Below are 13,724 nucleotides of genomic sequence, written 5' to 3' on the forward strand. Positions count from 1 at the left end.
TTGATCAGTTGATCCCAGGTAAAAAATTATTAAAGAGTTGGAGCTACTTATTGATTTGACTGGAATCTAAGTCAACCCCTTCAATTTTACAGATAAAGAAACTGAGGCCCAGAGAAGTTAAGTGACTTGTTCAAGGTTGTATAAGTAGTTAAGTGGCAAAGCAAGGAATTAAATAAATCTAAGTCTTCTGATGCCAAATCCAGTATTCATTCTATTTTACTACATTATAAACTTTTCTCTTGATCTAACCTCAACCAACCTGAAGTTAACTTTTTTTTTGGCATTAGGTTGGTAAGTAAGCATTTTATTCTAAAAGGCCACCTTGCTATCCTGTAAATGACAAATATAAGGGGGCAATAAAATTTATATAGTCAACAAAAGATTTGTACAAGCTACTCTACTTCATTATGTGAATAAACAACAATTAATGAATACTTATATACACAGCACTGTTAAAATCACTGTCAGTAAAAATCTAAAAAGTGACGATAAAACAGAAAATAGATTGAACTTGGTTAATTTCAGATTAAGTAATAACATACAGATAGAAAATCCATGGAAGAGTTAAGCTGATCCTTACTATTCTTCCCTATTTTCTATACCATTCTCAGTCTATGTATGAAAGCACAATTTTTGTTTCTTAAGGTTATTCTTCTTCCTACCCTAATTCCTTGCTACCAGGTAGTTTGTCCCAAGATTAAAGAGGCAGCTATGTGGCACAATGGATAGTGAGCTAAAGTCAAGAAGGCCTGAGTTCAAATCTGGCCTCAGACTTACTAGCTGCATAACCTATGGAAGGTTACTTAACCTCTACTTGCTTAACCTCAGTTTCCTCAACTGTAAAATGGGATAACGTATCTGAGGGTTGTCATGAGGATAAAATGAGAAGATATTTGCAAAGCATTTTGTAAACCTTAAAGCACTAGGTAAATGCTAGTTGTTATTAGTACTATTAAAGAAAATTCCATTTTCTACTTTAAATTTTCTGCTTCCCCAAAAGTGAGCTTCAAGAACATGAACTGCAACATTCATTACTGGGACTATAATGCTCAAGTCTTTCAAAGTAAAGTTGGAAGTGACACATAAGAAGAGATTTTCTGACTCCCAGGTCATTCAGAATAGCCCAAACAACAGAAAATAGATGGTAAAGGCCTCAGAGGGCCTGTAATTCGGGCTACTTGAGCCAAAACAAAACAAAAACAAGCAAAAAACCAAAACCCAAAACAAAAACAAGAAAATCCTGAGGCCTTTATTATAACAGACAACTTCTATTTTACCTGAAGTTCCTTAAACTCCTCTTGCTGGTTGGTAATCTTGCAAGTGAAGTGAAAATTTCTTCCAAAATCAACTGCCTGTGCTTTTCATACCTTGAGAATACCTATTTAGCAATAGTAAGATTAAAAAACAAAACAAAACCCAAAAGATTAACATTTGCTCAAAATAAAAATGACATAGATTTTATTTTAATTTCAAACAGTATTATATTCCCCATCTGCTCTGTATGTTTCTTGTATGTACTTGATTCTACGCATGTCCCCTCCCTAACTAGAACATAAGCTCCTCAAGAGAGGATGGCTTCTAACTTTCTTTGTATTTATAGAGTGTACCACAGTGGCAGCACATACTAAGCACCATAAACACTAAACATTTTAAACACCCTAAATGATCAATTCCTACTTGGAAATATCCTGAGAGTATGGTCACATATAAGTAATATTTTTTATTATTAATTCAAAAAGGATTTCATATGTATCTACTGTGTGAAGGTACTGTAGTAGGCAATGCAGATACAAAGAAAAAACCTAAATAGTATCTGCCCTCAGGGAACATGAATTCTATAGGAGAGAGGGGAAATAATAGAATAAGTATGGTTATTTCACCTCTAAGTGGTCTTGAATCATTATGATAGTATTTATTAAGAATTCTTTTAGTTTCAAGGAAAGCTTTCCTGGATCATTATCTTCTTATATTAAACTGACCCCGAAGAGATCTATCTACTAAATGTATAAAGCAGATAATTTATCAAAATACAACATAATTGAAGATTTTTAAAAACTGCCAGATAATAATAACCTTCAAAGTATTAGTGACTATTTATTAATATTATTTTCTTAGTAACATAATTAAAATAACTACCAATTTACAGAAATTATAATTACTTACTGCAGTGACTAATTTGATGGCACATAGCTGGAGTTCACTGACATTTTCTACAAAAAATGGTGTTATTCCCATTGATGATATCTACAAAAAATATGGAGGAAAAAATCTTTCACTATTATGCCCAAACTTTCCAGATAACCTATGTATGAACTTACTACAAGACCCTGAGAACCATTCTGCATTTTCTTGCCAGTCACTCAACTGCCCAATCAGCTATTTATTCTGCTCCACTAGAGCTCAGTTACATGTCTGTCAGACAGACAGACAGACAGACAGACAGACACAGACACAGACACAGACACACACACACACTCTATCTCAGAGGGCTACAATAGTTAGCATTTCTTTACCCTCAACCTTCCTAAAGACAAGTTAAGAAACTCAGAACATCAGGACAAAGCAATCAAGTGTTTGTAACATGATCCCCTTTTTGGGAAAAAGTAGCTTATCTTTCAAAGAACCAAGCAGGCATTTATCTATGTTTATGAAATGTCTTTGGCCAAAACTATGTTTACTATCTTACACCTCTAATGCAGCATTTTAAAGAAAAACACATTCTATTTGAGCTGAAATTCTAATTTGGCATTGATAAGTGAATAAAGTAATATTACACCCACTCTTCAGTTTTAAGTTACCATTCGGAAATTACAAAAAATCTCTTAGAAATACTTGCCTGAAGAATTGTTGTATCAGTCAGGAGTTGTATTTCCAAAAGTTCTGCCAAGCTGCTAACAATATCACAAACTTTATTGTAAAGCATTACGATTACTCTCTGCTTGTGAGTAGAACACTTGGCACGTTTTGCCTTTGAGGTTAATACTCCTCCTAATTTTTTTTTAATTGGGAAAAAAATTATCAATAAAATATTTTAAAATCAGAACTAAATATAAATTTTATGAATTGAAATATTGAAAGATCTGTGTATTTCTTATTTGTGGCAAACAATTAATACATCACACCCTCCCAGCAAACCATTTAAAATGAAGGTTATTTACTACGGTAAAAACTTTGTTCTTTGATGATATTTAATTTGAAAAGTAAACATTTGTATATAGCAATAGATGACTGATGGCATACTTTGTAGGCAATTAAAATCTTGATGCTACAACAAAGACTTTCTATATAATGTTCTTGACTTGAACCAAAATGAAAGATTAACTGAATTTTGAATTTCACTGATTCATTCAGTTTGGAATCATATCTGACTTTAAGTATGGTCAAAATAATTTAATAATATATGCCAAAGTGTAGATTATTCAACGTCCAATATCTCCTATTCTCCTACTGTCCACACTATGTCTATTTCATTGTCTATTTTTAGAGGTTAAGGAAAGGGAAAGATTTTGAAACTTAACCCAGCTGTTCTCACAATTATAATTCCATTCTCATCTCTGGAAAAGACTAGATGAATACACAGATTAAAAACAGAACCTACATAAGCTGTATTTTTCCATTATTAGTGTGAATGCTAGCTTTGCTGTGCATAAAATATTTTCTAAATAAATTCTTGTTGAAGTATCACAGATAAAGGGTCATATTTATGATAAAAATCAAAGACAGTATTTCTACACTTTCTAATTTCAGCATTATTTTAGATTTAGATTTATAAAATAATCATCTGTTAATTCTGTTTTTCACTTAACTAGGAAAAATATATAACAAGTTTTTATTAAGGACTAAATTAAAAAGTATACATGCCAATAAATAATGACAAACTTACCGCCATGAGGATCCACTCTATAGACAGGATCATACTGAGGATAAAGAGTATTTTGTAAATGAAATTTAGTGTACTGTATAACTCTTTCTATTACGTCCTCAATATATACAGCTTTTGGCATGTTAGGCGATGTCATAATGTTGATGGCTGTAAGACAAGCATCTGCTGATTTTGTAACTCTCTCCATAATTAGGTCTCTCCATAGACGTTCTTCTTCTTCAGTGTCATTGTTCTACAAAGGAACATATTGTTAATATAGTAGGAATATACACATTCAGCTTTTAAAGTACAGCACAAATGAAAACTGTTAACATACTGGACTTCACTTCCAACTTCCACCACTAGATGGAAATCTACAGGTGTGACAGTTATTTTCAAGGACAAATATCCTTAAGGTATGAAACTATTTCTACACAACTAATAGTTCTATGGTGTTGTTATGTACATTTATTCATATGGTCAAAACACTGTAAATATTTTTCTGCAGTGGAAAGAACACTGAATTTGGAGCCAAAAGACTTGGGTATGAATTCCATTTAACTTATTACCTGTGTGACCTTGACCAAGTCACTTAACCTCGTGGGAATTCCTCTATAAAATAGAGATTTTAGGAAAGATGATTGCCTAGGTCATCTTCTAGCTTTGGATCCTATGATTTTGTTTTGGTGGGACACAATGCTATTATGAAATCCAAAGTACATGCATATTTGGGAAGACTGTTAAGAGTTTGTAAGTTAATCTACCCCAAATACCTATTTTGATGAACATAATATTTCTGAGGAAACAATTTCAAGTTTACTATTTACCTACATAAAAACTACTATTTTCAGGTGGCAAAATGAAACTCTAAAAAAAGGTATGGAAGACCACTGAATGAAGCAATAGGATATAAATGTAAATAAACAAGAAAACCCCTGTCCTCAAGGAGTGAGACGTGTGTGTGTGTGTGCGTGTGTGTGTGTGTGTGTGTGTTATGTAGGTATGCATGCATGTAAGAGAGAGACAGAGAGAGAGAGAGAGAGAGAAGGTAGAGGGTAGACATGTGGTGGCATAGTTGGGAAGTATTATGTTTGTCTGGTTCTGAGAAACATTCAGGCTTATTCTCATTCTGTGTCCCATAAAAGGGGTCTATTACAATGCTCACTTTCTCACTTTTTGAGAACAGTTTGTCTAATACTGTTATTAATTGTTCAAAATGGATGTGTGGCCTGAATATTTAAGATCATAATATAAAATAATTAGAAAAGCAGATAATATATCTTTCATGTAGTTAGGAGATGCATTCTTTATAAAATAAGGGATAGAGGCAATAAAAAATGCTAAGATAGATAACTTCTTATATGAAATTGACAAACTTCTATATAAACAAAATTAATATATCTGGCATAAAAAGGAATGTGAAAAAAAATCACAGTTATATCTCATTAGCCTTAGTGCAGTTAAGTTAAAGCTCTTTCCAAACAAATCAAAAACAATTTAAAGTGAATGCTACAAAATTACAAAGAACCAGAATGGCCCCAAAGAAGATTATATAAGGCACTTGCAACCCACTCCTTTGTAAAGGACACACTACTGTACACTGTGTATATTTTCAAACTTTTGTGGTATATTGCTTAATTTTACTGATTCTTTTCTTCTTTGCTTTTTCTTTTCTTTTTTTTTTCTTAAAAATTGTTATTTCTTGTATGAGATGACTCCTTGGGAGACTAACTTGGGGGAATTAGAGATGGGAGATGCTAGGAGAAAAAAACAAAAGATGTCAATAAATGTTTAAAAAATGTTTGAAATTTAAACATGAGTTGTTGGGTAGTCAGATTGCTTCTAAATTTTTGTAGCTGCATTAGGTTGTGAAAAACTTTGAAAAAGTTAAAAAAAAAAACTGTCAGGATACATTCCTAACTGGAATTATACTATAAGGCAATACTATGAGGAACACAAAGAAATGTACAAAACTCTGTATGAAATAATGCAAAGGAAAAAAGGAGAAACGAATGGAGTACACATTAATTATGGTGATAAAAGAAAGTGAATGGGAATGGATGACAGAATACTAATGGGGACTTAGAAGAAGGGAATTGCCAAAGTTACAAGTTGCATTACGTACTTAATTTAAATACAGTTATTAAGCAAACACTTGTTGATGATTGATGTTAAGTTTCTAATAAATGTTTAATTTGAAAATTTCAAGCTAAAACACAAACTGAGTATAGTATGATTATTACAATACTTTCATCCTAAACTCTTAAAAGTATTTGCTGACCATTCAATGAACACTGCCTTTGAAAGCTATTTAACTTTACTCAGATATCTGTTTCATCTATCCAACTGGATCATAAACTCTGAAAGTAGGCACATAATGTATATCTTCATATCTTACAAAAGAGCTTAACACAGAGCCTTAAAGCAGAGATTAATACATTGTTGACTGATTCCTGCACAAACAAAATCTATAAGGATGCTCTGGTAGGAAGTCTCTTCCAACTCTATAATTCTGCGAAGAGGGAAAAGATCCCAAGCAGTTTGCCTTTTTCCATTTTACAAACAATCATCACACACATAAAATCACTACCACTTGTTGTAACCATTTCATAAACAATCACAACATACAGATATGCATAAAAATAAAACTATTATCATTTGGTGCAGTCATTTTGAGATATAAATGGTAAAATTTTATCTGAATATGAAAAATAATATTTAAAGTATTTGATATAAAGTATTTGATTTTTTTTTTGCTAGGCAGTGGGGTTAAGTGACTTGCCCAGGGTCACACAGTTAGAGAGTGTCAAGTGTCTGAGGCCATGATTTAACACTTTTAATACTCATTTTAGAATGAACATTATCACAAGTGGGGATATGTCAGCAGCAATGTTAAGTAATAACCAATTACAAGTCAGTTGATAACTAGCTCAAATTGTTTCCCTGCTGACTTGAAGCACCGCCACCAAAGTCTTCCCTAGCCTTAAGAAACCCTAACTACACCCCATCACATTTTTAAACTATCATTCTATATCTCTCCTCTCTTTTTTGGGCCAAACTACTAAAAAAAAGCTGTCTATACTTTGCTTCTACTTCCTCTCCTCTCAACTCACTCTTCAACCCTTTGTAGACTGGCTTCCAATTTCACCATTTAATCAAAACTATTCTCTCCGAAGTTAACAATGAATGTCAAAAGTGATGTTCATTTCTTAGTCCTCATGCTGTCTGTTGCATCTGACACTGTTGACCATCTTTTCCTCCAAAATACTTTAACCTCTTATTAAATTTATTATATGTATATATGTGTATGTATATATATATACACACAAACACTGATTATATGTACACATGAACACACACATTTATTTAAAAACATACACACGTCTCCTTTGTTAGAATATAAATTCATTCTAAGTAGTAATTGTTTTATTCTTTATATTTTATGTCAAAGCATAGCACAGTAGTCTTAAATGCTTGCTGACAGACTGATACGAATTTTCCTCCTATATAAAAACCTTCTTAAATGAAAGCTCTTAAAATGGAAAGAAATATAATATAGTGTGTTTAGAAAAATATTGTCATTTAAGAAATACCAATTAAAAAAAAAGATACTTGTAAGTCAAAATACCAGTATAATATAATGCTAACACAATTAAAAGCAGAATTATCAATATTCATCTTAAACTTACATGATTTAGCAATGTAGAAAGCTTGGACCCATCCTGAATATTCTTCTCCAAAATATTTAGAACTTTGACTGTTTTATCTGTTGCAAGCTACAAAAAAAATACAAATTATTGTACTGTTTCTAGAAAATGAGATGAACATGCAGTAATTAGTTAACTAAAATTGCTCTTTTCAAGTTTCCATTTAGGATTCGAGAGAACAGAAAACCGCTATTCAAGAGCAAAGAGAAAAAAGCAAATCTTCCTTCTTTCTTTTTGGATGTTCTATTATGTAAGTGTGATTCTGAGGAGGAATCAATACCTCGGATTTTATAGTTTTTGTGACACCACGATTGAGTACGTCAGGACAACAGACAATTACAAATGGTGATATTTCTAAAGAGGACTCATAAAACATAGAACATAAAAAAGGATCTTAGAGATTCTAGTCCATCTAGCTTCTAGATGAGTAAACTGGGACTGAAGAGAAGTGAGAGGATTGCTTACAGATGAAACTTAAAGACCAGATGCCCTGATTCTCATCTTGGTTACATTTTTACCACACTCAGCTGCCAGTCATGAGTATGTTTGCTTTTATGCACGGTGCTATCTCCAAGCCTAACAAAGGCATGAAGGAAATTAAATACAGATAAATCTCTAGAGTCTACCTGTAAGTTAATAGTAGTTGGCTACAAAACTGAATTAATTATACTTGAAGTTCCCCAAAATGTGAGGGAGTCTGCGAAACATGACATCTAACACACTGCAGGGAATCAACAGATATTTATTAACCAATTCAATGACTTTTTGCAAAAAAGGTCACAGTGTGGTGGAAGTCCATGATATGTGGTGAGAAGAATGATAGACTTGCCATCAGGAGATAGGGGTCTTAATTACATACCTACTACTTACTGGCTACCTGACTAGGAGCAACTCATTAAACTTTCTGAGCTATCAGACTCCTCGTTTGCAAACTGAGCAGGGCTAACAATAGCTGAAGGATCTAAAATAAAAGGCTGTTGGGAGGGTCCATTGAGTTAAGGTATGTAAAGTGCTCTGTCAAGCTTAAAGAACTATGTGAATGTCAACTATTAGTTATTGTTGTATCAAATAAGTAATCTGAATAGAAGAGGAACATAGTAGATTGAGTAATGAAGTTGGGAATCAGGAAAACCTGGGTTCAAATACTGCCTTTGACACATCATACTTCTATGCCTCAAGCACCACTGAGATTTGTTACAAAGTTATTGACATGTCACCTGTGATATCACAAATCTTTGATATATTGAATTATTAATGTTAGATAACAAAGTTTTATTATGAAGAAACAATAATCTAAAAAAAAGGAAGAAGGAAGCAGTGACATATAATAGCAAGGAGATATTAGGATTTGGGTAACCTGGATTCTAGTTTCAGCTTTCTAGATACATGAATTTTGGGAAAGTCTTCAAACTTTTTGTTCCTCAGTTTCTTCAAATAAGATAAGACTGAACTAGGTGACCATTAATTAGCATTGTTAAATGCTAATATAGTTGAAACTGCTGAGAGAGATAAATCTGATGTAAACTTTTAAATTTAAATATCCCATTTAGAAAGTGAATATCCATAATTTCCCTTCTCTATAATTTTTTTCGTATTAAAAAGAGTATGTTAGCTAGTCCTGGGGCATAGGATTTTAAAGGTTTTATAGTATATTATAATAACAAAAGTTCTTGATAGAATCTTCTAATATACTTAGAAGTAGAAGTACACATAATTATATAACTTTAAGAAACTCAAATACCTAAGATTTGGATTTGCTCTATTATGATATTATAAAAAGAAATTTGGTTATAGAAAAGAAATTAACGCATCCCTCATAATATAAATATCAATAGCAACAATCACACATTCCTATATATAGAAATATCTTGCTTGTTTTAGAAAGTAGAGTAAAAGTATGATTCATAAACTCATTAAAAATTTTGTTAACAGAAACATTTTTCAAACTAAATGCTATAAAAATGATAATAAAACCCTTAATGACGAAGCTACCTCTTTCACTACCAACTCCACAGATATACCTATGTTTTTAATAATTATTATACTACTGTTAAGCTAGCAATAATTATCTTTATAGTTCATAGTGCAGAGAAAGGTTCAGAGAGATGCTTGTATATGATGCAGCATGGTACAGTAGGTAACAGTCTTGGATTTGGAGTTGGGAGATCTGGGTTTGAATCTCTCCCTCTAAAGCCCCAGAAACTTATTAGTTATGTGACACATGTGGAGAAAATATTTTTCTAGCAAAATCACAGGAATGTAAACCTTAAAGTGCTACCAATATGTGCTATTACATGGAGTCAATATCATAGCACTTAACTGATCTATTACTTAAGTACTGGAACACTAAATTATCAGTACAGCTCTTAAAGCCATAACTCCAACCATAAGTTCTTGGCACCCAGGTTCAGAATGACCCAAATTAAGTGCCAGAGCAAAATCCTAGTGGATTTATGAATGAAATAGTATTTCACTGTTTTTATATGAATGTTTACAATTAAATGGAATGAAATTATTAAATCAAAGATTAAGAAGGACTAATAGGTTACCTATACTGCTTTAGATCAGAAATGTGCCCTTAATTTTCCAACACAGATTTTGTTATTCTAACTTTGGTAATAAAAAAATTCTTTTGGTAGTTTCCTATTTCTTTTATTTTTTAGCATCTTATTTTTTCAGAAATATACAGCAATAGAATAGCAAGATTTTGATTTATTCATGAAGTGGTAGATATAGTATACTTCAGAATTATCTGTATATGCATCTCATCAGGGCTCTTTTCCACTTTCCCTTTCCCCCAACATACAGTAAGCTCCTTGAAAGCCAGGATTATGCCAAAGTTTGTTATTTCCCCTATGGTTCAGCACACTATTTTTTAAGCAACATTTGCTTCATAATTCTTGAATTAGATATAGTTATGATCATGACTGTTTTCTAAAGAACTAAGAAATTAATAAACATATTAAACTCTGATCTACTTAAATTTTAGATGTAAATATGGAATCTCTAAAAAAAATTAATTCCAAACATTTATTACCAGACATACATATGAACTTTAATTTAGAGAAATACCTTATCCATTATTCCCATTGCTTTAATTTTAGCAGATTCACTGCCCAATTCACTAAGCTGATGTTTTCCTAATAGTAGTTCCTGAGGAATTTCTTCATCATCGCCTAAAGAAAAATTCAACAGTTTAGGTGAAAGAAACATTTCACAATGATTGATTTATTTTTTAGGAAATGTCTTAAACTGAGCAATTCAGTCATGGTCATCTGTACCTCTGGACACCCGCTCCCCAAACTTAAATAATAGCAACATTTAAATATTTTTATTATCCCTCAGGCAAAATCTTGGCTTAAAAAGGGGTAATGAGAATAAAAATTCTTATTAGAACAGGAAGCCTGTTTTGGAAAATGAGTACTTTGCAAACTACATCCTATCTGAAGAGTTGAAGTTTAGTACTGTCAACCTTACCCTAGTAAAACTTGGTGTTGGGAGTGAAGGGGGATTAATTTTCTCAAATTATGTGTGTTTTAAAAATTCAGTCATACCATAAAGCTATTCATCAGTTAAGAGACTAAGGCAGCTAACATATGCCTGATATTTAATTCTTTTACATAACTGTTCATTTTTAAAAAAAAAAAAATACTAGCTGAAGAATTGAGTATTAAATGCAGCTCTGAACAGGGTTAGAAATCCAGAGGAGCCTAGGTAACCACTATACTTACAAAGGTCACAAAAGTGGAGATAAGTGACCTGACAATGAGCGTACGAAATCCCAGAAGGTACAGCAAAAAGTTGTCTGGATCAAACTGATTCTAAAGAAAAAAACAGTGCTAGATCTACCACTTCATGTTTTTTGAAGTGAAAGTAGAGGAAACGATACAATTCTCTGTCTTACTCTATCAATGAAGTGGTTTAGAAGATGTACTGATGTCAGACAATGTTCTAAGTGTTTGTGCCCATATATTTACCTAGTCCCCCAAATACTGTGTGCCATCCTTTGAAAATTCCATACTACAAATGTTTATACTGATCCTATTCAACCAATTTTTCAAGCTCTAACAATTCTTAATTACTTTATGAAGTTTCCTCTTGATTACTCTCATTTCACCCCATCTCACCATTCTTTGACCTCTCTTGGCACCTATCTATGTCAGAAAACCTAACACACAATAATATACTGATTTGCGTTGTTCTTACTGCTTCAGTCTTGTCCCTGCCCCCCCCCAAATGTGTGTCACCTCCATGAGGCCAGGAACCTTATTCTTTTCTGTATCCCTCCACAGCACTCAGAAAGTATTAGGTACACAGCATATATAGAATACTTTTTAAAATGAGTTACCAAATGCTGTAAAATCCATGTCTTCAAGATTTTCTAAAATATTTTCTATTGAAGCAGTAAATCTCTTAAAAGTAGAAGAATCCATCATTTCTGTTGTAGAGAAAAAATTTTTTTTAAATTATTTTTAAATGCAGACAGCTGACAATTCAAACTGAACACCATGGAAACATAATAAAACTACTAAATTTACCTTCAGGTGTTAGTTTTGGTTCATAAGCTTTCCGTTTCTTTTGCTTTTCTCTTTTCTTCATTTTTCTAGCAACTAAAAATAAGATAGGAGACTTTTTAAAAAGAATTACAACTTAAATTGATTTCATTTTTGTCCCACATATCTTTTTGAAGTAAATATTTAAAGCAACAATGTCAATGCAAACTAAACACATATGGTTTCCTTTTGGACAAATTAAGTTATCAAAATGTTGAAATTAGCTTATTAAAGATTTTAAAATTAATTTTAGAAGTTAGCCCTAATGTAAAATCAGGTAGCATAAGGAATCCCTTGATGTTTATGGATTACCCTCACTAAGGCTGGGAGGAGGAGAATAATCTTCCATGTCTGAATCTGACGGGCTGCGATTTCGATAACGGCCACCACCGGAACTCCTCCTGCCTTCATGAGAATGGCCACTTCTCCTATGATCCCCAGAGCTTCGTCTGTCACGCTCTTCATATTCCCAAGCTTTATCATCATCTTTGTCCTTCTTATGTCGTTTCCGAGAAGCTAAAAGCAAATTTTCACGACAAATGATTTACCCTATTTGAAAGACTTCAAAAATTTCTACTTTAAAATTTTTCATTGTGATTTAAGGAAATTCTAAACAATTCTCTTACCTAACAAAATAAATACAGTATAAAAATACTATCTGTAACTTTTACATGACATTTCTAGATTTAAAGGTTTTACATAAAACAGAGTCTTCTAATACACAGGTCTCCACACTTTTTTGATCACGCACCCTTATCATTAAAATGTTGTAGAGCATGCACTTCCATTAGGTGTATATTCATTTATAAGACAAATACACACACACATATATACACACTATTGTAACAATATATCATGTATATTATAAACATACAGAAGTTAAAAAGGTTTAAAGGTGAAATAAACAATATTCTAAAAATATTTTCTGTTTAGAGGAAACAACCTTTTTTTTCGTAATGTGATTGAATATACTCCATTTTTAAAAAATCCCTATGTATGTCCTGGGGGATAAGGTGAACTTGTAAATAAAAACTGTAATTCATTTTTTCACTTAATTTGATCGATGTACCTAGCCAAACAACCACATTTCTTTTTTTTGAAAAATTTTTTTTAATTGAAAGATACACAACAATCAAATAATAGGTCATAACAATCAGTAAACACAACAGCTTTTCATCAGGAGTCATGTTTGTCTGTGTAGTTACACCATACACAATGCAAAAACAGTAAGTAAAAGTGCATTTTCTCTGATTTCAACACAGCAGAAAATTTTCAACATAAATCCATTCCTCTTTCTTTACATGGTTCTACTTAACCAGTGGTATCATTTCTTAATTTCTTCTTCAAGTTTGGATAATTTAGTTTTTGTATAAGCGAAAGGAACACCAAGAAGGTCAGTTTGGCTGGACCACAGAGTGAGGGAAGGGGAGTAATACATCATAAAGCTGGAAAGGTATGTGGGGTAGAGATTTGTGAAGGGCTTTAAATGCCAAAACAGTTGAGTTTATATTTAATTCTAGAGTCAAGAGGGAACCAATGAAGTTTACGAAGGGAGAAGGTGAGAGAAAGAAAGAAAGAGAGCGAGAGGGAGAGAATGTGTGT

At 32.4% G+C, this 13,724-nt stretch overlaps 1 protein-coding gene across 2 annotated transcripts in view; it reads right to left on the minus strand.

The window, feature by feature from the left end:
- NIPBL (NIPBL, cohesin loading factor) overlaps positions 1–13,724 on the minus strand; it is a 261,926-nt gene that overhangs the window by 54,547 nt on the left and 193,655 nt on the right. For both annotated transcript variants that reach the window (XM_027863621.1, XM_027863622.1), the window contains exons 12-20: positions 12,435–12,638; positions 12,108–12,179; positions 11,918–12,007; positions 10,642–10,745; positions 7,552–7,638; positions 3,884–4,115; positions 2,837–2,988; positions 2,164–2,244; positions 1,278–1,378 (exon numbers count right to left, since the gene is read on the minus strand). In XM_027863621.1, coding sequence (XP_027719422.1) covers positions 1,278–1,378; positions 2,164–2,244; positions 2,837–2,988; positions 3,884–4,115; positions 7,552–7,638; positions 10,642–10,745; positions 11,918–12,007; positions 12,108–12,179; positions 12,435–12,638 — 1,123 coding nt within the window. The remainder of the gene's footprint in view (positions 1–1,277; positions 1,379–2,163; positions 2,245–2,836; positions 2,989–3,883; positions 4,116–7,551; positions 7,639–10,641; positions 10,746–11,917; positions 12,008–12,107; positions 12,180–12,434; positions 12,639–13,724) is intronic.

Source organism: Vombatus ursinus, unplaced genomic scaffold (assembly GCF_900497805.2).
Source record: "Vombatus ursinus unplaced genomic scaffold, bare-nosed wombat genome assembly UNPS02014772.1, whole genome shotgun sequence".
Classification (NCBI taxonomy): Eukaryota; Metazoa; Chordata; class Mammalia; order Diprotodontia; family Vombatidae; genus Vombatus; species Vombatus ursinus.